At 52.8% G+C, this 20,032-nt stretch overlaps 6 protein-coding genes and 2 non-coding genes across 8 annotated transcripts; 6 read left to right on the top strand and 2 right to left on the bottom strand.

Annotated features, from left to right (window-relative positions):
- Window positions 1-2,861: 2,861 nt before the first annotated feature.
- Window positions 2,862-4,124, top strand: ColSpa_00740 (aldo-keto reductase dtxS3; the record flags this gene model as incomplete). The annotated part of the gene is made up of 4 exons (XM_049266952.1): window positions 2,862-3,026; window positions 3,108-3,267; window positions 3,325-3,735; window positions 3,793-4,124. 4 exons carry the CDS (start codon window positions 2,862-2,864, stop codon window positions 4,122-4,124), a joined length of 1,068 nt encoding a protein of 355 aa, XP_049122909.1.
- Window positions 4,125-5,117: 993 nt separating this feature from the next.
- ColSpa_00741 (putative secreted lipase) lies at window positions 5,118-6,976 on the top strand (the record flags this gene model as incomplete). The annotated part of the gene is made up of 3 exons (XM_049266953.1): window positions 5,118-5,815; window positions 5,872-6,133; window positions 6,191-6,976. 3 exons carry the CDS (start codon window positions 5,118-5,120, stop codon window positions 6,974-6,976), a joined length of 1,746 nt encoding a protein of 581 aa, XP_049122910.1.
- Window positions 6,977-7,483: 507 nt separating this feature from the next.
- Window positions 7,484-8,752, bottom strand: ColSpa_00742 (putative pectate lyase B; the record flags this gene model as incomplete). Its single annotated transcript, XM_049266954.1, has 3 exons — window positions 7,484-7,498; window positions 7,870-8,229; window positions 8,285-8,752. The coding sequence occupies 3 exons, from the start codon at window positions 8,750-8,752 to the stop codon at window positions 7,484-7,486; spliced, it is 843 nt and encodes a 280-aa protein (XP_049122911.1).
- Window positions 8,753-10,403: 1,651 nt separating this feature from the next.
- ColSpa_tRNA_008 lies at window positions 10,404-10,500 on the top strand. The gene is made up of 2 exons: window positions 10,404-10,441; window positions 10,465-10,500. It is a non-coding gene; the product is annotated as a tRNA-Val (tRNA).
- Window positions 10,501-10,507: 7 nt separating this feature from the next.
- ColSpa_tRNA_009 lies at window positions 10,508-10,579 on the top strand. The gene has a single exon. It is a non-coding gene; the product is annotated as a tRNA-Ala (tRNA).
- A 171-nt stretch (window positions 10,580-10,750) lies between these two features.
- On the bottom strand, window positions 10,751-12,081 carry ColSpa_00743 (sterol 24-C-methyltransferase erg-4; the record flags this gene model as incomplete). The annotated part of the gene is made up of 2 exons (XM_049266955.1): window positions 10,751-11,335; window positions 11,401-12,081. The coding sequence occupies 2 exons, from the start codon at window positions 12,079-12,081 to the stop codon at window positions 10,751-10,753; spliced, it is 1,266 nt and encodes a 421-aa protein (XP_049122912.1).
- Window positions 12,082-15,798: 3,717 nt separating this feature from the next.
- On the top strand, window positions 15,799-17,555 carry ColSpa_00744 (general alpha-glucoside permease; the record flags this gene model as incomplete). The annotated part of the gene is made up of 2 exons (XM_049266956.1): window positions 15,799-16,398; window positions 16,455-17,555. The coding sequence occupies 2 exons, from the start codon at window positions 15,799-15,801 to the stop codon at window positions 17,553-17,555; spliced, it is 1,701 nt and encodes a 566-aa protein (XP_049122913.1).
- Window positions 17,556-18,602: 1,047 nt separating this feature from the next.
- Window positions 18,603-19,490, top strand: ColSpa_00745 (uncharacterized protein; the record flags this gene model as incomplete). Its single annotated transcript, XM_049266957.1, has 1 exon — window positions 18,603-19,490. The coding sequence occupies one exon, from the start codon at window positions 18,603-18,605 to the stop codon at window positions 19,488-19,490; it is 888 nt and encodes a 295-aa protein (XP_049122914.1).
- Between the last annotated feature and the right edge of the window lie 542 nt (window positions 19,491-20,032).

Below are 20,032 nucleotides of genomic sequence, written 5' to 3' on the forward strand. Positions count from 1 at the left end.
GCGGTTTGCAAAAATGATACAAGGGTACATAGGTCGCGCAGTTCGAATGGAGGTACTGAGACAAGATCGGGTAAGAATAGAGCTGATGAGTGTGGCTCCGGCAAGGTTGGTCTTAGGATTTCGAAACTACCGGCTGCTAATGGTTTTGGTAATCACTGTGCCGGGTGGCACTTCTCTTTTGTCGCTTTTTTTTTTCTGATCTTGACCAGAGGCTGAGCTGCCAAGATTCTGATCATCCTTATAAACCCAAGTTGTCGATACTCTTCTTACTCCGGCATCTTTTGATTGTCTAATCCTATCGAGACTGATCGGTTTGTCCACTGTCGCTCTAATGTCTGCTCGACTGGAACCATCAGTAAACCGCCATCTTATTATCCGCAGTCTGCAACGTATCCCAACCTGGAAACAACCAGACAGGGCACCACCAGAGGAGCCTTGTTGCCTTCCCTATGTGTGTGTGCGGGTGTCCCTGGCCAGATTCACCCTCCTCTGAGCGCACCTAGCCTCAATGGATCTTCGAGGTTGGAAGGAAGAGTTAAAGGAAGGAGAGGTCCACAGCTGGAACTTGAACAAAGGGAAGAGCGCTTTTAGCATAAGAAGCTTCTCGACCGTCGACCAGTTCCCAACCAACCTCTGTCTCCCGTCGTCTGTGTCTCGTCGTCTGTCTTACGTTCTCTCTTCTTCCTTTCCATGCCCTCCGCCAGTTCATCCGTCTTTTTCGTTCCTCGCCAGATACATAAACGCATCATCATCTTCCTCGTCGTCAGCATCTTCCTCCTCCACCTCCACTTCTTCCTCCCAAGACGTCGCTCCTCAATCAGCGGACTTGGCATCAACAATGATCAACCACTTTCACGCATCATCTCAGACGACATATTGAGCTGTGATTTCAGCGTCGGATCCTGGCCAGGACCGACATAAGACAGCCTTGTCTCATCACCGATGAGTTTCTCATATCCAAGGTAAGGACTCCTTGGTGATTCAGCGGATCTTCAGTGACGATACTGCTAATCTACAGAGCGCACGCACTCAGAGCTTTTCGCATGTTGCGCAGTGTTGACCCCTGTCATCCGTCTGAGAGGTGAAACTTATGAGAGTGAGTCGGATAGCTTTTATTATTATTTATACTCTACTCTAGATTCTCCATTAGACCGCACCTTACTTGGCCGCACAGCTAGGCTTCCAACTTTGATAAGCTTGGGAAATATTTCTAGGTTCCGACGCATCAAGGTCAGGTAAGAAGGGTAGCAGGTTTAGAAGTTCGCGCATCAGGGTTAGGTCAGAGGGGTACAAGGCTCAGGTGTAAGCAATCTACCTACTTACGGTACTAAATATAGCCACAAATCCACTTATCTCAATACCATGCTCTCAAGCTCTTATCGTACTTTTATGGGCATATGCAATTTCTCCCAGGGGCACCAAGGAACTCGTTTCCCTGTTACGGCTGGAGAGAAACGGCTCGTTGCTTGCAAAAAGAGAACATGCTCCGTCGTCCATTCTGGCGTCGGCTTGTTGGTGCTACCTTAAGCTAGATCCGATATCCAGGCGCCTTCAACGCAGACTTGACCTAGCTAGCCCACCATCCAGACGTCGGCCTCCTCCTGAGACTCAGAGAATGACGACCCCGGCAAGCCATCACACCACTGTAGTACCCAGTGGCATCCATCTTGCGACGTGAGCTGCGCCTTGGGAGCCACAGGTGACGAACGCCATCAACGTTTCATTCATGAGCTTGAACAGTGAGTATCTGCGAAGTACACCGCGGCTCGCACGAAGCGTTCCCGCCTCCAGTGACAACAGGAGCACCATCCAATCCGGCCCCCAATCCACGGTAAGAGCCATCTTAGATTTTATATATGTTCCAGGGGTTTATCAACGCGAGGCGCGACTTCCATACATGGTTCTAATGAAGAAAAAAAGAGATAAGTGACGCGAGGGGGATGGATCCTCCATTTGGGCCACCTTCCTGTACCTTGCTTGCCGACCAGGTAAGCAGTTAAGTTCCGGTACGTATACTGTGCCCGTGCAGCGCCCCTGCGGTCCATTGGGTCACTGTATCCGTCCCCACGCAACAAGCGTTTTCGACTCTGACGACCATGGCAAGCGCGGGTTGTGAAGGTTTTTATACACACGCGTCTCGCTTTTCATTTTCGCTGGCAGACGTGTCCCCCAGCGTCCAAAGACTTATGGCTTGTCACAACAATGGACACGGCACCGGCAATGCAGGAGGAGCTTGCGAAAGCAATCGGAACAGTCCCAGCGGTACTGTTCCGGTTGTAGTAGTTACCCGTAAGTGAGTCCTTCAACTACATAAACTACTTGTCAATGCAAAGCTTTTAAACTCTTTTCCAAAATAAGAAGCCATTGATTACACCATCTCATACAGTAGCAGTGTTGGGACCGTCCTTCTAAACAAAGTGCAGCGTTGATGGCGGAGTTTGTGTTTCTTAAGTCCGGGTTCATGATGGAGTAAATCGAATAAATCACCAATCAAAGGCCAAAAGTTCCCATCCTTACAAATGATACTACTGCTGCAGCGAACTCTAGACGAAACAAAGTCACTGAACAGCAGCAAACCGCATCTACGGTTGGTGGATGCTTAGCATTGGAGGGGTCAAAATGATCAGCGCAGTGCGGGGTAGCTCTGACGCCCTTCGGTTCCAGTGACGAGCCGCGCTGTGACCCCTCCTTTCTTATGTCGCGATCGGGTCTAATGACGTTTGAGCTCTCGGGGTGGCTAGAAATTGAGTCCATCGCCTCTGCATCTTCCTTCTCCTTGACAGTCGTTCATGACAAGTTACAGCTGCATCCCACAAGTCTTATCACCAATTATTATACCTGTTTAGAAAATAGCAGCAACAATGGCATCCAAGGAGCTCCCCGCACGTCTCAAAGAGGGACTTGAGAACACCAAGGTGGAGTACCGCCAGCTCGGCAAGTCCGGACTACGCGTTTCAGTCCCGATCTTTGGCTGCATGAGCTTCGGAGACTCTCGCACTTTGGGCTGGGCCTTGAATGAAGATGAGGTATGTCTGGACTGGTTGGTGTCGATGTCAGGGTCGGGCTATACTCACTGTGTGGTTACTTAGGCTCTTCCCCTTCTCAAGGCGGCGTATGATCGAGGATTGAACACCTGGGACACGGCCAATGTCTACTCCAACGGTGCATCGGAGATTACTATTGGCAAGGCCCTCAAGAAATACAACATTCCGCGTCAAAAGGTTGTCATATTGACAAAGTGTTTCTTCGCCGTTGGCGAGGAACCCGGTAGGTTTGCGGAACTATGTAGCAACAGGTCTAGTCGCTAAACGGTCGGAATTTTAGAGACTCGGCACTTCAACTACCGCGAGGAGATCAATAAGTCGAAAGACTACCAGAATCAATGGGGTTTGTCCCGAGGGGCCATCTTCAACCAGGTTGAGGCGTCCCTGAAGCGACTCGATACCCCGTACATCGACCTCCTCCAGATCCACCGATTTGATCCTAATACTCCCATTGAGGAGACGATGAAGGCACTACACGATCTCGTCCAAACAGGAAAGGTACGATACATCGGTGCAAGCAGCATGTGGGGGACACAATTCGCCCAGATGCAATTCGTCGCCGAGAAGAACGGATGGACCAAATTCGTCAGTATGCAGAACCAGTACAACCTCCTATATCGTGAGGAAGAGAGGGAGATGAACCGGTTTTGCAATGATACGGGCGTGGGTCTCATCCCTTGGGCCCCTCTGTGTAAGCATCTGCCCGTCAATTCAGTTTCGATGTCATGCTAACTGGTCCACCAATTAGGTCGTGGCCACTTGGCTCGACCTCCAAAGGATTTCGGCTCCACCTCCCGTAGCAAGAGCGAGAAAGAGAGCCAACCCGGTAGCCACGGGACAGTCGAGCCGGACCTTACCATCATTAAGCGTGTACAAGAGATCGCGGATAAACGTGACTGGCCCATGGCCCACGTGGCTCTTGCATGGATCAACAAACGCATTACGAGCCCCATCATTGGCTTCAGCAGCGTCGACCGAATTGACCAGGCTATCACTGCGGATGGTAAGGTTCTGACTGATGAGGAGGAAAAATACTTGGAGGAGTTGTACCAGCCCAAGGCTATCTCTGGCCATATGTAATGCCGACGCGCTATGCCGTCCGTATGGGAAGGATCTAGGAAGGTTCAAAAGATCAAGGCACAACCAATCGGACTTTTCCACAAGTCCTGTTCATTATGCATGCATGTGATGAACGGCATTATAAGACCCGGCTTCCACGTGAAGTTACCATAGACGAACTCTTCCAGGACATTGCCGAATCTTCGCTAATGTACCCGAGCTTCCTGAAGGTTTCCATCCGGGGGATATCCTTCAACTTCAGTACCGAACACGAGTTCGGAGGGTAAATAATGGATCCTAGGCTGGCTGAAGCGCCTCTCGTCTGATATTGCTCGCAACAAAGACCGTCACAGGACACAAGCTCTTACCTAACCTGGGGATACAGGCTTGTTTTCAGACATCGTAAGCAACCGATTTATTCACAAACGATCGATTGTAACTTGCTTTCCGTTCCCCCACATAAGATACATCGCTTATTCGGCTGGAGGGATACCCTTAGCCGCAGCCATCTGAATGTGTGGGTGCATGACACCTGCCGGCCCATGACTTGCGACGCCGTTGTCGAGGGTCGGAGGCACACCTCGCTTAACAATGGAGCCGGATTTCTCCAGTGACCTCCCTGTCCATTCCATTTAAGTGGCTCTTGATACCATATGCAACCTTGACTGCTCTCAAAATATAGGAACACATCTGCTTTCGGGCGTATGATGCGAAGAATTTCCAGGAGTTTCTGAAACCTGCGCGAACAGCAGCACCACAAAACCTGGTTCATCCGTTATCAAGCCATCTCGATAAACATAGACGTAAGCCATGAGATCGTGGCTCTGCAATCATATGACATCATGGTCGTTCCATCAGTTCCGAAGACAAGCAACATGACTCTGACTTCATAAATCGGCGCAAGGCCGCTGCTATAGCCTGTTACTTGTCTTTGACTCTGGTCGTGTATATAATACAGTGGAAACGGACAGACCGGGCACCAGACCCCTTATTCCTTACGAACCGTACCCAACCATGATCCCATCTATACTAGCCTTCGTCTCATTGGTTGCTCTAGCATATTGCGCGCCACAAAAGAGAGCGGGTGGCGGGACCCCTCGAGTCACCATCAAAGCCCCTCAAGCAAACCTCAAAGGCAGCACCAAAGGTTTCCTCGGAGCCAAGGCCGGCGAGGTCGAATCCTTTATGGGAATCCCATTTGCAAAGCCTCCTGTTGGAGAGTTGAGATTCAAGCCTCCTGTTCGTATAACAGAAGCCATGGGAGAAGTCGACGCTACTACAGAGGAGCCACCAGCATGCCCACAGTTTTACCTAGGTACCGATTTTGGCTCGCCTCTTATCCCTCCAGGACTTCTTGACCAGGTGCTCAACCTACCCATCCTTAAAAGTTTGGCCGTTGGACAAGAGGATTGCCTCACAGTTAACGTTCAGCGACCAGCCGGAACGAAAGAAGGGGACAAACTTCCAGTGATGTATTGGATCTTTGGTGGAGGGTTCGAGTTAGGAAGCACGTCGATGTACAACGGAGCTGGCATCGTGGCTGAAAGCATGTCGACAGGCAAACCCGTCATATTTGTGGCTGTCAACTACCGCGTGGGAGCGTGGGGGTTTATGCCGGGTAAGGACCTCATGGAAGAAGGTAGCTCTAACGCCGGTCTGCTCGATCAACGGATGGGACTCGAATGGGTCCAAGACAACATTGCTAGCTTTGGGTAAGGGCTACCAGCTTCGCAACATTGTCCAATAGCACTGACTCTTGTCTTCATAGAGGTGATCCTGACAAAGTTACCCTTTGGGGAGAATCTGCCGGAGCCATTTCGATATTCAGCCAGTACATTCTATTCGATGGCAACGTCACCCGGAACGGGAAGAACCTCTTCCGCGGCGCCATCATGAATTCCGGATCTGCCGTTCCTACTGACCCCATGGATTGCCCTAAAGGTACCAAAGTTTACGAGCAGGTACTGTCTGCTGCAGGCTGTAAAGGGGCGAAGGATCAGTTGAAGTGTCTCCGCGACCTCCCCTTTGATGTAAGACGTCTCCAAGGTGTCAAAGCGTTGTTCAATCTTCTGACTCAATGTTTGCAGGCCATGCGAAAAGCTGCGAACTCGGTGCCGGGTTTGTTAAGTTACAGTTCTGTCGCCTTGTCATACCTTCCGCGACCAGACGGCAAAACCATCACTGCAAGCCCCGAAGTAGTCGCGACATCGGGCAAATTGCCCAAAATACCGTTTATTCTCGGGGATCAAGAAGATGAAGGTACTCTTTTCGCCCTCTTCCAACCAAACATTACCACCACTCAAAAAGTTGAAGAGTACCTCTCGACACTCTATTTTAACAACGCTTCACCCCAACAAATCAAAGAGCTGGTAGGAACATATGACCCGCTACCATCTGAAGGATCGCCGTTCAGAACCGCTATCTTCAATGAAGTACGTCCCCAGTTCAAGCGTCTTGCTGCCATCCTAGGTGATGCAGTCTTCACTCTCACGCGTCGGGCAGTATTCAACGTTTCTCAGGCAGTTCAGCCAGAGGTCAACAATTGGAGCTATTTAGCCAGCTACGACTACGGCACCCCAGTCCTGGGCACTTTCCATGGGTCCGACCTCCTCCAAGTCTTTTACGGAATTAAGCCGAACTACGCCGCAGCTGCGACGCGAGCGTACTACTTCAACTTCGCTTATAACCTCGATCCGAATGACTCCTCTGGAGGCACAGGCACTTCCAAGGTGAAATTGATCAACTGGCCAAAATGGAAAGACGGCAACAAGCTGCTCCATATGATGGCTGACGAGGCTGAACTCATAAACGACGATTTCCGTCAAGACAGTTTCAACTTTTTGTTGAATAACATCGAAAAGTTGCGTTTCTGAAACGGTTTCCTGTCGGTTTCCGAGACGCCGAACAAGGACCACGGAGCTGGACTCTCGAAATCGCCAATAGGGTTCGATACAAGTTTAATTGACTACTCTTGTACTTTGAGTACTTTAGTCAACTCTGTCCTTAATCACTTTCACCATTGCAGTCCCTCTTTCAATGTGATGGAGTTGCACTGACCATCACACTGGCGTTGTGTCTTATGATAGGATAGTTTCCGTCTGATGGTGATTTGCGATGGCATTTGACTCCGACTAGTCTTAAAATAGCTCGCCGATGCGATTTATCTGATCAATCCTCTTCGGCGGGCTTTCGTCGTCTCTGATTGATTTAAACATGTAAAACGTTTGCTGTGAAAATGCTCATAATGTAGTCTTAAAAGCCCTGCAATGACCACAAGTAGAAAGGGCCTAGCTGAAGGAACGGGTTTGTAGTATCCAACCAGATCGCACCATGCGGCAACTTTCTACTCGCCACGTCAAAGCTACAGCGACCAATTAACTCTAGCGGTAGATGCACTGCGTCAATCAAGAGTAAGCACATATTTAACAATATCAGACACTTAAGCTGCACTCAGTATTACAAATAACATTATCCGGCACTAAGCAAAACATAATGTTGAAAATAATCTCAAAAACGACGATCTAGACACGGCCGACACCGGCCCCAAGTTTGATAATTGGAGCCAAGAGGGGCAGAGGGGTGAGCTTGAACTTGTATGGTGCCTTGAAGAAGGTACCCTTCTGGGTAATGTTGACACCGGCCTTGCCCCAGTCATTGGCTATTGCAGTGTTAGCTCTGCGCCTTCATTTGAAATATTAGCGCAATCTGAACTTGACTTACGAGAACCAAGGTTGGCGAATCCATCCAGCTCCTCGTCTCCACAGACGCAGGTGTTTGGCGAATCCTCAGGGATGACAAGACCATACGTGCTCAGAGCCTCACGCGTCTTGCCGCGGAATACGTTGCCCTCAACGAGAACCTGGTTGTCAGAACGAGAGTGGATGGCCTGGTAGAGGAAGTCTTCATAGAGATTGCTGTATATATGCTGCGTGCCAAAGCGACCGGCAGGACCACGAGTGCCCATATTCTTCCAGTAATTGTGGTGATAGCTGACGTGGAGGTGGCCCGAGTCGAGGTCGCGGAATGTGGGGTCGTTTCCGACGAGAGAGGACTTCCAGTGATCATGGAAGTAGTTCCAAGAGACTGTGATCCAGTCTGAAGCGCGAATAATGTCGACCTGGCCGTCCTATAAAGGGTTAGCGATTGGCCGGCCAAGTCTGGTCTGCCAAAAGAGCACATACGTAGAAGTCGGGGCCCTGGGATATGTCCGAGGTGAACTCGTTGTGATCCACCCAGACCCTGGTGGAGTTGCGGATGGTGATGCAGTCGTTGTCCAAGATGTAGCTGATCTTGAGATTCTGCAGAATGACATTGGTAGCATTGTAGACGTTGAGGCCCTTTCCGGTAATATGCGCCTGGTTTCTGAAACCAATGAGACTCTTGTTGGAGCCGACATTGAGACGTGCAGGAAGAGCAAATTCGCCTTTGAGGATAATTGTCTTTGGGTCACCACCGACGACGGCGGATTGGAGCTCGGGGACGCTCGTGACGGTAACGGTCGGGCCGCCTTTGCCTCCTGTAGTCTTCCCTATGGGGTTGTCTTTGGCGAAGCCCTCCACGTCCCAGGAGGCAATTCCAAGCCAGTCGAGAGGGTTGGCAGTGGCCAGGCTAGCAAAAACGTAGATGAGGGCGGGGGCGTTGATTCTCATGGTGAAGAATGCCTTAGAACAAACAGGGCAGACGAAGGAGACAGAAGTCGGGATGATTCACGAGACGAACCCATTGACTTAGCAGCCAACCTGGTGCTACTTATACACATCAATTGCAACGCTGCAACGGATGATCATGAGACAATGCCACATTCTGGCCTTGCTCGAACCGAGCTTCAACCTCCAAGATTCAGCCTTTAGCCATTCATTATTTTTAAAACGTCACGATCCATCTCAATGGCTCCATGCGGAGAACCCTGTCTGCCTTGCAGACCATTGCCAATGATAGTCGTCCAGCCTGCCGGGTCGGGACCCTTGACCCAGCCATATCGCTGCTCCGCGTCTGCGCCAAGAGCTGGCTAATGAGGGACGCTCTGCTTTCAGTGGTGGAAAGTCGACAGTCCGGATCATAGCAGTCCACGGGGAAATGTCACGGGCAGGGCAAGCGATGTTTATTTTGGGTAAGGTACGGTGAACGCAGCCAAGAAATGCTTCTTGTTGAAAGATTTGGTAGCGAGATGGAGGGCGTTCCGAATGCACGGCTGATTTGATTGCGGGATATCTGGATACTTTGGGGTCGTTTCGCAGATGCGGACGAGGGGTCGAGTTCCTTCTGAAATAGCGGCTGGGGAAAATGTGGGGGAGAGCAAGTTTGGCCAACAGATAGCCCAGGATTCATGCTCAAAGCGACCTTGAACAGCTGCATATCGAGGTGGACGGGTCCGCGGCTTACTGAAGGCCCCCTGGCTTGTGGATCAGTGAGGTTAAGCTCGTGGGGCTACCTGTGTCTCCGGAGTTCAGATGGAGATTCCATGCTCAATCTCAATTACCAGCCACTTGAAGACCCCGGTTGAGGACTGGAGCTCAATTCCGTCGGAATCAAAATAGTTGTCAAATGGAACATCAGCAGTAGAGTGAGAGTCTAACTACATATCCGATCACTAAAAGGAATGCTCCTCTGAACAATCGATTGCGAGATAAACAACGACCCCCCTCTTTCAGGGTCGACCTCACATTATGATACAGCAACCTGCGAAACATGTTAACTAGCCATCAGAACCTGCATGTGCAACGCTTCACATTGCATCCGGATTGGCCCCTCACTTTGCAGTTCCCACTTCGCCTCGCAAGCCACACGGAAGACTTTTCAGGTTCTTCCGTGAACCACGGTGTCGTGTGGTCGTTCATCTGGAGGCGCGGCGTCACGGACCATCATTCTGGTGCATTCCCACCTCGAGGCAGGCTCTCAAATCGCACACTATGCATGGATCGGTCGGTCATTCCCTTGCCTGGCCGTTCACTTATCAGATTATCGTTCCGATGAGTGAGACTCGCATCTCTCCACCAAGTCATGTCTCGGACGTAGGGAGACACTCATGTCAGAACCTTGTCTCGAAGATGGTTCCAGGAATGTTCTCAGCACTGCTTCTGAGGATATTTTGAGTACTAACGGTCTCATTCCCAACCTTCGGTTGAGCGCGTTCGCCTGTCGACATTGGTTCCCAGCCCACTCGCCGGTCCAGACCAGCGCCGCCCCGAATCGGCCCCACAAGGGTTCCCTCCCCTCGCTTCACGACTCATTTTCCCACCATTTCACAAAGCCATACCTACATATCCCATATTTTGGGACTCGAAGTTCAACAATCCAAATGGTCTGGTGGTGTAGTTGGTTATCACGTCAGTCTAACAGTTCGAAGCTATTCGGCTGAGCACACTGAAGGTCTCCGGTTCAAGTCCGGGCTAGATCATCCACATGGGCGATTGGTTTAGTGGTATAATGACCGCTTAGCATGCGGTAGGTCCTGGGTTCGATTCCCAGATCGTCCATCTTTTTGCATTGGCTGATTTGTTTCTGTTGTTTAAGTCTATAGATTCTATATCTTTTGATTACATCCCTCGTCTAGAGGATGATGGATGCTGTGAAAACATGCCCCCGAATTACGTAGAAAAAGTGTCGTTTACAAGAAGATATCCATGATGGCGCGTGAGGAGGCATCCTTATTTCTTTTCGGAGGGCTTCCGACCGACCATGAGATACATTGGCGTGAAAATCTTCTCCTTGCCGCCCAGCACCAGCGCGTCGGCAGCAACACACAAGCTATCCGACATCTTCACCATACCCGGCGGCGCAAGCCTCAGCGTCTCCATGAGCCCAAGGAATCCGTGCGTGACCATCCGCCCGAGGCCTGTCATGCGAAATGTGTACAGCAAGTCGCCCATTGTTTGCGCGTGTCTCCAGCTGCCAGCATCCAAGGGCCAGTACCACGGACTCGGGTCCGGACGCTCCGCCATATCCTCGTGTTGGAGGACGTCGAAGCCGGCGGCCCTGAACGCGCGCAGCGCTTCCGTCACCTTGACCATGTTGGCGATGCCGTCGCCTTGCTCAATGTCGATGCGGATCTTGCGCTGGCGGAGGTTGGCGTCGTCGTAGTTTTCCGTCATGACCCATTCGTAGACGCCAAAGACGCCGCCGGGCTTCAAGACGCGAAAGATTTCAGAGTACACGGCTTCGAGGGAGGGGGCGTGGACGGTGGCTTCGATGGCATAGACGGCGTCGAACGTGTTGTCCTCAAAGGGTGTGTTCTGGCAAGCGCATAATGTTAGCGGAAGGTCTGCAAGCACGGCTGCACAACGTTGGCAAAACATACCATGAAGTCGGCCTGCACGAACTGGACTTGCTTGTCCATCTTCTCTTTTATGGCGTATCTTGTTGCTCGTTCCACTTGGTACTCATTGATATTGAGACCAGTAACGTAGGCGCCCGTGAATTTGGCAATCTCGCGGGCCGGTCCACCAACGCCACACCCGACATCCAAGACCTTCATATCCTTCTTGATGTCGATCACATGGGCAAGGTAGTGTTCGTGTCTTGCAATGCCCTGCCTGAATGATTCGCCGGCTGCTGCGCGACAGAAGTGGAAACTTTGACCGAAGCCATATTCGTAGAAGTCGGTCGCAAGGTTGTAGTATCTGTTGTCATGAGAGTTAGGCGACGAGTCATTTCTGAAAGAGTTGGAAATACTGACTGTCTGGTTAGGGAAGCATAGTCTGCTGTCCGAGCCTGTAAAGATAAGGGTATCAGCTGATGAAACACCACTGCGGTCCCAGAGGTTTCGACTTACTTCTCGGTCCTCCCGCGTTTCTTTCTGTGCGCTCTTGTTGTCCCAATGTCTAAAGTATTCATCGGTGGCCGCCTTCTGTGCCTCGTGGTCCTTTTTCAGCATGGCCGACATGCCAACGGTCTTCGACGTGCCCTTGTGCAGGATTTTCTCGAACGTCGCGTCTCTAGCCAGGAGCATTTGCCCCTCTTCAGGAATGGTTCCAACCATTGTATTGATAGAGTCGACAGTGCTTGAATAAGACCGACTTTTGCAAGAAAATTGATATACGGCTGTGTAGGCTTCGTGACGGACGAGACAAGAGGAAGATGAATACAAATGTGGATTGTTGAATTGATTTTCCTCGTCAGATCAAGTGAATCTCTCTTCTTATAGCAATTTCTAAAATAACCAGCCTTTGACTTATATCAAGGCTCATCATCGTCTTTCTTTGAAAACCACATATCATGGAAACGAATACGTGATGTGCCTCTCGATCATCTCTAGACCCGAATACGAATGCGCTCAGACCCCTGCGGGCGTGGGATCACTCCAATCCATTGCAGCCTTGTGATTCGTCAACACCGCCGGAATGGGAAGTGCTGTGGACTGCAAAATGAGCATAACCATCCACCCGCTTGCTTCTGCGGATCCGGCTCTAGGTACCAATACCAGATGGCCTTGATAAACCCCGTGGATTTCCCCTGCATTCGGACCTCAAGCAACCACCGGCCCAGGGTTCTGTGCTGAACTGGTGCGCCAAAGTTGTTCATCTCGTTGATGCCGCGCTGAGAGCAACAGAGACCCGGTTTTCGGACCGATGAGGAAAAGCGTCGGCTCGGTCTGCGACTCCTTGGCCTGGTGGGCTTCAACACGAATACGAAAGCCAGCATTTGCGCAGCATTTGCGATTCCGCTACGCGGGAACGGAATGAAGCTAGCATGGCTGCTCTCTTGTGTACTTATTATCGCCGATGCAGACTCTTATTGATTTCTCAATTCCACAAGCAGTTGTGTTGGTAATTTGTGCGGCCACAAAGAAAAGAAGCTTGATATCTGTCTGATTCTAGAGCCTTGATTCGAGCGTGGATATCTTATCAAAAAGGTACTTAAACTTGCAAGGATGATCATGTCTCGAGCAATCGGAGCTCTTGTCTCGTCTTTCTACCTATTGTCGACACCTCTACTCAGGAACACAAGGCAGGTATTCATGAAAGCATGTGCAAAGCAAAGCAAACCATGCGATTGATCACATGGCATTCACTGTACTTGATAATGGAGAACGAGACTCCTGTAGATATACCATTGAGATGCATACTGTTGAGATAGCGTCGCTTCTTCACATTATGTTCAACGTTAGAGGCACTTGGTTTAAGGCGATAAGTCTTTGAAGCAATACTCTCGATAGTTACTGCTGACATTTTCCGTTGTCGACAACGGGCCTGGGACGGGCTTGGAAAATCGGTTACCGGCACCTCCGGAGGCGACGGTGATAGATGACCGGAGAACCGGTGGCCAGTGTCGACAGTGGAGATCGGTGCCGGACCCAGGAATCCGGGCGTACCGAACGCACCCGGCCTACACTTGGCTGCCCACATGGCCCACGCGAATCCGCTTCCACTCCCGCCCCCGCCCCCGCGCCCCCATCAGACGCAGCAGACGGAGTTGTGCAGCCCCCACTCGCGGGCACCTTCACCATCCCTGCCGAAGTCTGGCGGCGTCGTGCATCGGCCTCCGTAGCTAACTTTTTGGCTCGTTGCTGACGTGCCGACTCACTACAGATCTCCGGCTTCGCCTTCGCATGTCTCCTGCGGCGGCTGTGCAGCAAATTAATATTGCGGCTGATGGCAGCGCATGTTGCAACGGTCTGGGATAAATCGGTGGGTCTCTTGTCGTGTCACAGAGATACAGCACCCAGCCAGATCGCCGTGGTCACACGCGCAGCAGATGCTCCGGAAGACGGCAGCGGACGGGAACAGACGTGACGGGGGCTTAGGTAGCTTCCGCATTAGGGCGTGCTGGGCAGCCAAGGCGCATATCCAGGAAGATCGGAGAGAAAGAGGAGAGAGTGCGGGGAAGAGCCAGGCGGCACCGAAGCAATGACATAAAGCATGGCAACTGGGAAAGGTGAGCTCAAGGTTGCAGTGGGCTCATGCTTCATGTCGCCCACGAGTCTAGTCGAGAATACAGACTTTGCCCAAGACTTTTCCGCCCATGAGGGATCTGCATAGTTTCCAAGACCTCAGGGTATGATCGTGATCCCAGGTGTTGTTGCCGACCTCGTACCGACGTGATGAGGCCCGCGTGTGATAAGCTTAACGCCTTTGAGTTTGGCCGACCTGGAACCTCTTGAGTCTGGGGCCATGTCGGAAGGGGAGGCGTCCGCCTGGTCGTCGACCAGCTTCTCCACGCCAAACCTCACTCATCCGCGGACCAACGAACTGGCAACTGTCCGAGAATAAGGACCAATCGCTGTAACTGTGGACGCCGTCCCCCGCGTCGAATGCCGCATGTTCCAAGAGAAGTGCGGAGTCTCCACGGGGAAAGAAAGTCGTTGCGTTCGATGATGCACTCTTCTGATGACCTCTTATCGTAGTCAAACTGGTTGAGGCAGTTGCTAAGAAAAGCCCAGTCTTTTCGACTGTCTCTCCAGCCTCCCCCAACTGCCAGACGGAGAGAAATGAACCAACAAGCACGACCGATGCCGACCCCAGAACACCCACAAGGCATCCATCGTCCCATCGGCAGCTGCGCTGTGCAGCGAGGCCGGGATGCCCAGTTTCAGCGACGTCAGGCCAAAATCCCCCATTGGCCAATCCGCCCTGGAAATTTCGCAGAAACCTTCGCTCCAATCGCCGGTGGGTGGAAACACCGAACATTCTCTCGGCTGTGATTGGCCGTTAGGGGTCGGGGCCTGACAATCCCTAAGGCCTAACCCTGTTGGGAAAGGCTCGTAGGCCCCAAAGTAGTCATTCTCTACGCCACATGGCGCAGGGATGCCCGCGGTGTCTCCAGGACGCGGCCAGACTTGTTGGTACAAGGTATTGGACTCACTGTTTTTTTTTTCTTTTCTTTTTTTTAGTTTGAGTTTTTTTTTTTGGCAGTTCTTTTGGGTCCCTTTACTTTGGGTGAGGCGACTGCCGCCAGGTCTCCTTGCTGGTGAAAGGGTGTGGGTTTCTTCTTCTTTGCTCCCCTTTCTCGATCGCTTGATCTTTGCCCCAGCCGTTCGAGACATTCCACCCGCTTCTGTCCCCTCCAATTCGATCGCAACCCGTACACACCACACACACACGCACACACACACTACCGTACAGGTACTCGGTACGCCTGCGACATCAACCCCAGACTATCCATTCCCAGACGCAGTCTTCCCCGCGCAAGCCAATGGGTCGTGGAGAAAGTGGAGCGTAGCGTGTCCTTAGTCCCGGGTTCATGCGTGGGTCACGCGTTACGGGGAGGGTTTCTACCTTGGTTGCTCAGCGTTCTTTGGCTGCTTTTCTTGCATTGAGCAACTCAAGACAAGACTGTCCCATGAGGTCAACATCACACAAGCTCCTCCCGCCACCTCTGGATTGAATTTGAGCGAGCCAGTGAGAAGCCGCGCCGCTCTGACAACCGCCCTTCTCCTCGTGAAGGGAGCATCACCATCATCTCTTGGCGCGCGGCATCAGGTTGATTGACGCGGGCCGGAGGATATAAGATGACTTGTTGTCCCATCTCGACTTGATCTCATCCCAGCAGCAGCAGCAGCAGCAGCAGCAGCAGAAGGCTCATCAGATCGGCATCTTTGACTTCAGACAACGGTCGAGCGCAACGTTGCTTCCTTTGTACCATTCCAAACCACCAGCTCGAACCTTGACAAGATCGAGCTTGGGTCCGTCTCCTCTCCCCACATCACACCAAATTTCCCTCCGACATCCTTCTGACGAACAAGCATCGAGTCGCAGCCATGGTGCTCTTCGGCTCAACCACGCCCAAGGCGCCGACCACGGCCGTCGCCATCGACCCCGAGGTCTCCCGCCGCATGTCCGTCGACGGCGTCAACGCCGCCGGCCTCGCCACCGAGGCTGCGAACGCGACCGAGGCCGAGCTCGGCATGGGCCTCATGCAGTCCATCAGGCTGTACCCCAAGGCCGTCTTCTGGTCGCTCTTCTTCAGCACCGCCGTCATCATGGAGGGCTTCGACAAGACCCTCATCGGCAACCTCTACGCCTACGACGTCTTCCAGCGCAAGTTTGGCGAGCGCCAGCCCAACGGCTCCTACGAGCTGACGGCCGCGTGGCAGGCCGGCCTCAGCAACGGCGCCCTCGTGGGTGAGATTACGGGCCTCTTCATCAACGGCCTCATCGCGGACAGGTTCGGGTACCGTAAGACCATGATCGGCGGTCTCATCGCCGTCACGGCCTTTGTCTTCATCATCTTCTTCGCCGAGACCCTTGTCCAGCTCCTGATTGGAGAGATCCTCATCGGAATCCCGTGGGGTATCTTCCAGACCCTGACCGTGACCTACGCCTCCGAAGTCTGCCCCACGCACCTGCGAGCATACCTTGTAAGACCCACAACCACTACACCAGTATACGTTGACTAACGGTTTACCCTTACCAGACGACCTACGTGAATCTCTGCTGGGTCATGGGCCAGTTGATCGCGAGTGGTGTCCTCCGTGCAATGATCCAGCGCACCGACGAATGGGGCTTCAAGATCCCCTTTGCGCTGCAGTGGATGTGGCCCGTCCCGCTCATCATCGGCATCTTCCTCGCCCCCGAGTCCCCATGGTGGCTCGTCCGCAAGGAGCGCCTCGAGGACGCCAAGGCCTCCCTCCTGCGCCTCACCAGCCGCAACAAGCAACATGACTTCAACCCCGATGAGACAGTCTCCATGATGGTCCACACCAACGCGCTCGAAAAGGCCGCACAGAGCGGAACGACGTACCTCGACTGCTTCAAGGGCAACGACCTCCGCCGCACCGAGATTGTCTGCTGTGTTTGGGCCATCCAGACCCTCTGCGGCTCGACCTTCATGGGCTACTCGACCTACTTCTACCAGCAGGCCGGCATGGCTACGGAAAACTCCTTCAGCATGTCGTTGGGCCAGTACGCCATCGGTGCCGTCGGCACAGTCTTCTCGTGGTATCTGATGCAGCACTTTGGTCGCCGGACGCTGTATCTCGCAGGCCAGGCCATCATGTGCGTCGTGCTCGCCACCACTGGCTTCGTCTCCTTCGCCGGCAGGGAGAACGTAGCCGCGCAGTGGGCCATCGGCAGCCTGCTTCTCGTCTACACCTTCTTTTACGACTGCACCGTCGGCCCGGTCTGCTACTCGCTGGTATCCGAGCTCAGCTCCACCCGCCTCAGGACCAAGACCGTGGTGTTGGCGCGCAACCTGTACAACATTACCGGCATCACGACCAACATCCTGACGCCTCTGATGCTCAACCCCACTGCGTGGAACTGGGGCGCCAAGAGCGGCCTCTTCTGGGCCGTCAGCTGCTCCATCTGCTTCGTCTGGACATGGTTCCGCCTGCCTGAGCCCAGAGGTCGAACGTACGGTGAGCTCGAGGTGCTGTTCGAGCAAGGGCTGCCGGCGAGAAAGTTCAGCAGGACCGAAGTTGCTGGGTTGACTCGAGGGGCGCACAGCAACGATAAGCTGTCCGAGAAGGAGTCTGAAGCAGGTGTCAGTGAGATCGAGAAGATGGCTTCGGCATAGAGCGGGAGGATGGAAATATAGTGATTTGAAAGAAGGGGATTCAGCATAATACCATTGGACTACAGCATATTTCTTTCACCCAGTTCTCATACAGTTATCACAAGGCAAGCGTTGAATGCATTCAAGTCCAGGTTTCAATCGAAGTATGCCCTTATACTGTGCAAAGAGTCCGAGCCATTCATTGGTGGTATAAGTAAGGAGCAGTCATCGCCATGCCGATTCCTCCGACACCGTGAAAAGTTTGAGCTTCGCAACCAACCACTACCAATGCAAAGATCGTAACGGGGGAGTCTTGCATGCTACCCCGCTCTACGGTCGTTGTCGGCGCCAACCGTTGGTGCTCATGAACAAGTCTCGTATTTGAGGACGGTTCGCAACCAACGGATGGGCGCTCCTACCTTGTGCTCGCCTCACTTTACCCGGTTATCTTCCTGTGGGCTTTAAAGTCCCCTCCACTGCCCAACACACATGAGTATTTGACAACACATCTCTGTGCCAACGGAGGACCTCACCACAGCATCGAACACGACGTCACGATGATTCCCTGGACCTGCGCCTGCGACCGCAGCTTCAACTCAGAAGCAGCGTTGATACAGCATCAAACAGACAAGGAACGAGCCCACGGAGGACGCACCCCCTGCCGCCGGGCTTCCAGCGCAGTCCCTTCGCCGTCGAAAATCAAGGCGCCAGGCGTCGAAATCCAAACAGGACAAGGCAATCGGCGTTCGCTTGCGACAGCATCGAAGGAAGCATGGCTGTGGAAGCAGGTCCAAAGGCCCGTCGTGCCTGTCCACACCATTGTCCAGAAAGCAATCGAGCGTTCAACGACTGGAGTCAGCAGCCCGTCTGGCTTTCAATTGCTGTGCAGCTATAACTGGCAGAAAGGAAAACCATTGAGGATTCGAGTCCCAGGCATGTCGCGTCGCCTCCAAACTTTGAGACTTGAGCTGACCATGACCAGGACACGCAGCGATCTGGCAAAATGTGGCTCTGCCGTTGGCCTTACCACCCGACCGGGGAACTTACTTCATCGACCAGAACGCCAATATGTTGCCCGAGTACCCATTCGAACCAATGTTCCGAGCAGCAGCTTCCATGAACAAAGACATATCCTTCGGTGACACTGATATCATCACAAACCGCAACAGCCTTCGGAAGCTGCTCGACTTCAGCGCCGGCCGGGCCCGCAACAGCTTCCGACTCAACCTTCACCTGGTGCGCGACACCCTGATCATCGAGCGCTGCGAAAAGGATGCCCGCGAGATCCTCGGCGGGTCGCGGAACTCTGGTTGGGGCCGGAACTTTGAAAAGGCTTCGGTCAAATTTCCCATCGGTCTGGAAGACAGTCTGGGTCACCACCGCACGCTGCGGTACTCGCTTGGAGCGTTGAATTGTGCGGTGCAGTTTGAAGTTGATGCCAGCTACGACCCTGATGGCCAAGACGCCGCTGATTCGGACACTCTGACTGTACCTATGGAGAAACTGTCCATCAAGTCTACTCAGCCACACGAGGTCGAGAAATCCTCGCGAGGCTTGCAAGTCGAGACAGCCTATGCCGAAGCGCACGTGATGCGCCAGTCAACTGCTGCGGAAATCAAATCCACGACCAGGAACAAGTCACCCGGCCAGTATATGCCGCAGCTCTGGTTCGGCAGAACACCCTGGCTCATCGTCGGTCATCACAACGAGGGGACTTTTGACAGCAGGAAGATCACCGGTGTGGCGGCTAGCTTCGCCGACTGGGAGACCACGCACCAGGCCCCGCTGCAGAAGCTGGTAACCGTGCTCGTCGAGCTCCGGCATGCGGTCCGGAAGAATGGAGGCCGGCACAGCGCTGCTGTTTACGAGCAAGGCTCCGGAACCATTCGTGTCTTTGAGTTGACGAGCTTCCGACAGGCATTGCCGATGGACCTAAGGCAAAAGCTTTGGACTTGAAGATGTGGCTGATACGACTCGAGGAGGTATGTGTCAATGACCTTGGGGGAATAGACGTTCTCTCATGTCACCGACACCGTTCTTGTTTCTGATTTTTCTTGCCAAAGGCAGCAATGACACTAGAGTATACTTTTCGACGCTGCCTAGTCCAGGGATCGTCTGCCAAGACGCCAAAGCATCGGAAAGACAAGCCGTTGCCTAATGAGAATCTCCACATCGGACAGGGCTGATACCAAATAAACGAGATGGGTCAGGGCCCTGAAATCAATGGGCCCCCCGCTCCATATTGGCGTTGGTATCGGCATCGAAACAGTCGGCTGATATCGCCGGGTGCTGTGATGGTAGGCTACAACTCTCCCGTCGCTGTGGCTGAGCAGTTGACGGCTACCTAGAATAAGCTTAAACGACCGTTGATGGTGATCCATGTTGGGGGCTTGGACAACAACAGAGAACCGACAGATTATTGCAGCCCCCAAGACGGATTCACAATAGAGTCTGGATCTATTTTTGTCCTGTGATATGCCTGGTATTTTGTGATGGCC

This window comes from Colletotrichum spaethianum, assembly GCF_022836535.1.
Source record: "Colletotrichum spaethianum MAFF 239500 DNA, contig01, whole genome shotgun sequence".
Classification (NCBI taxonomy): Eukaryota; Fungi; Ascomycota; class Sordariomycetes; order Glomerellales; family Glomerellaceae; genus Colletotrichum; species Colletotrichum spaethianum.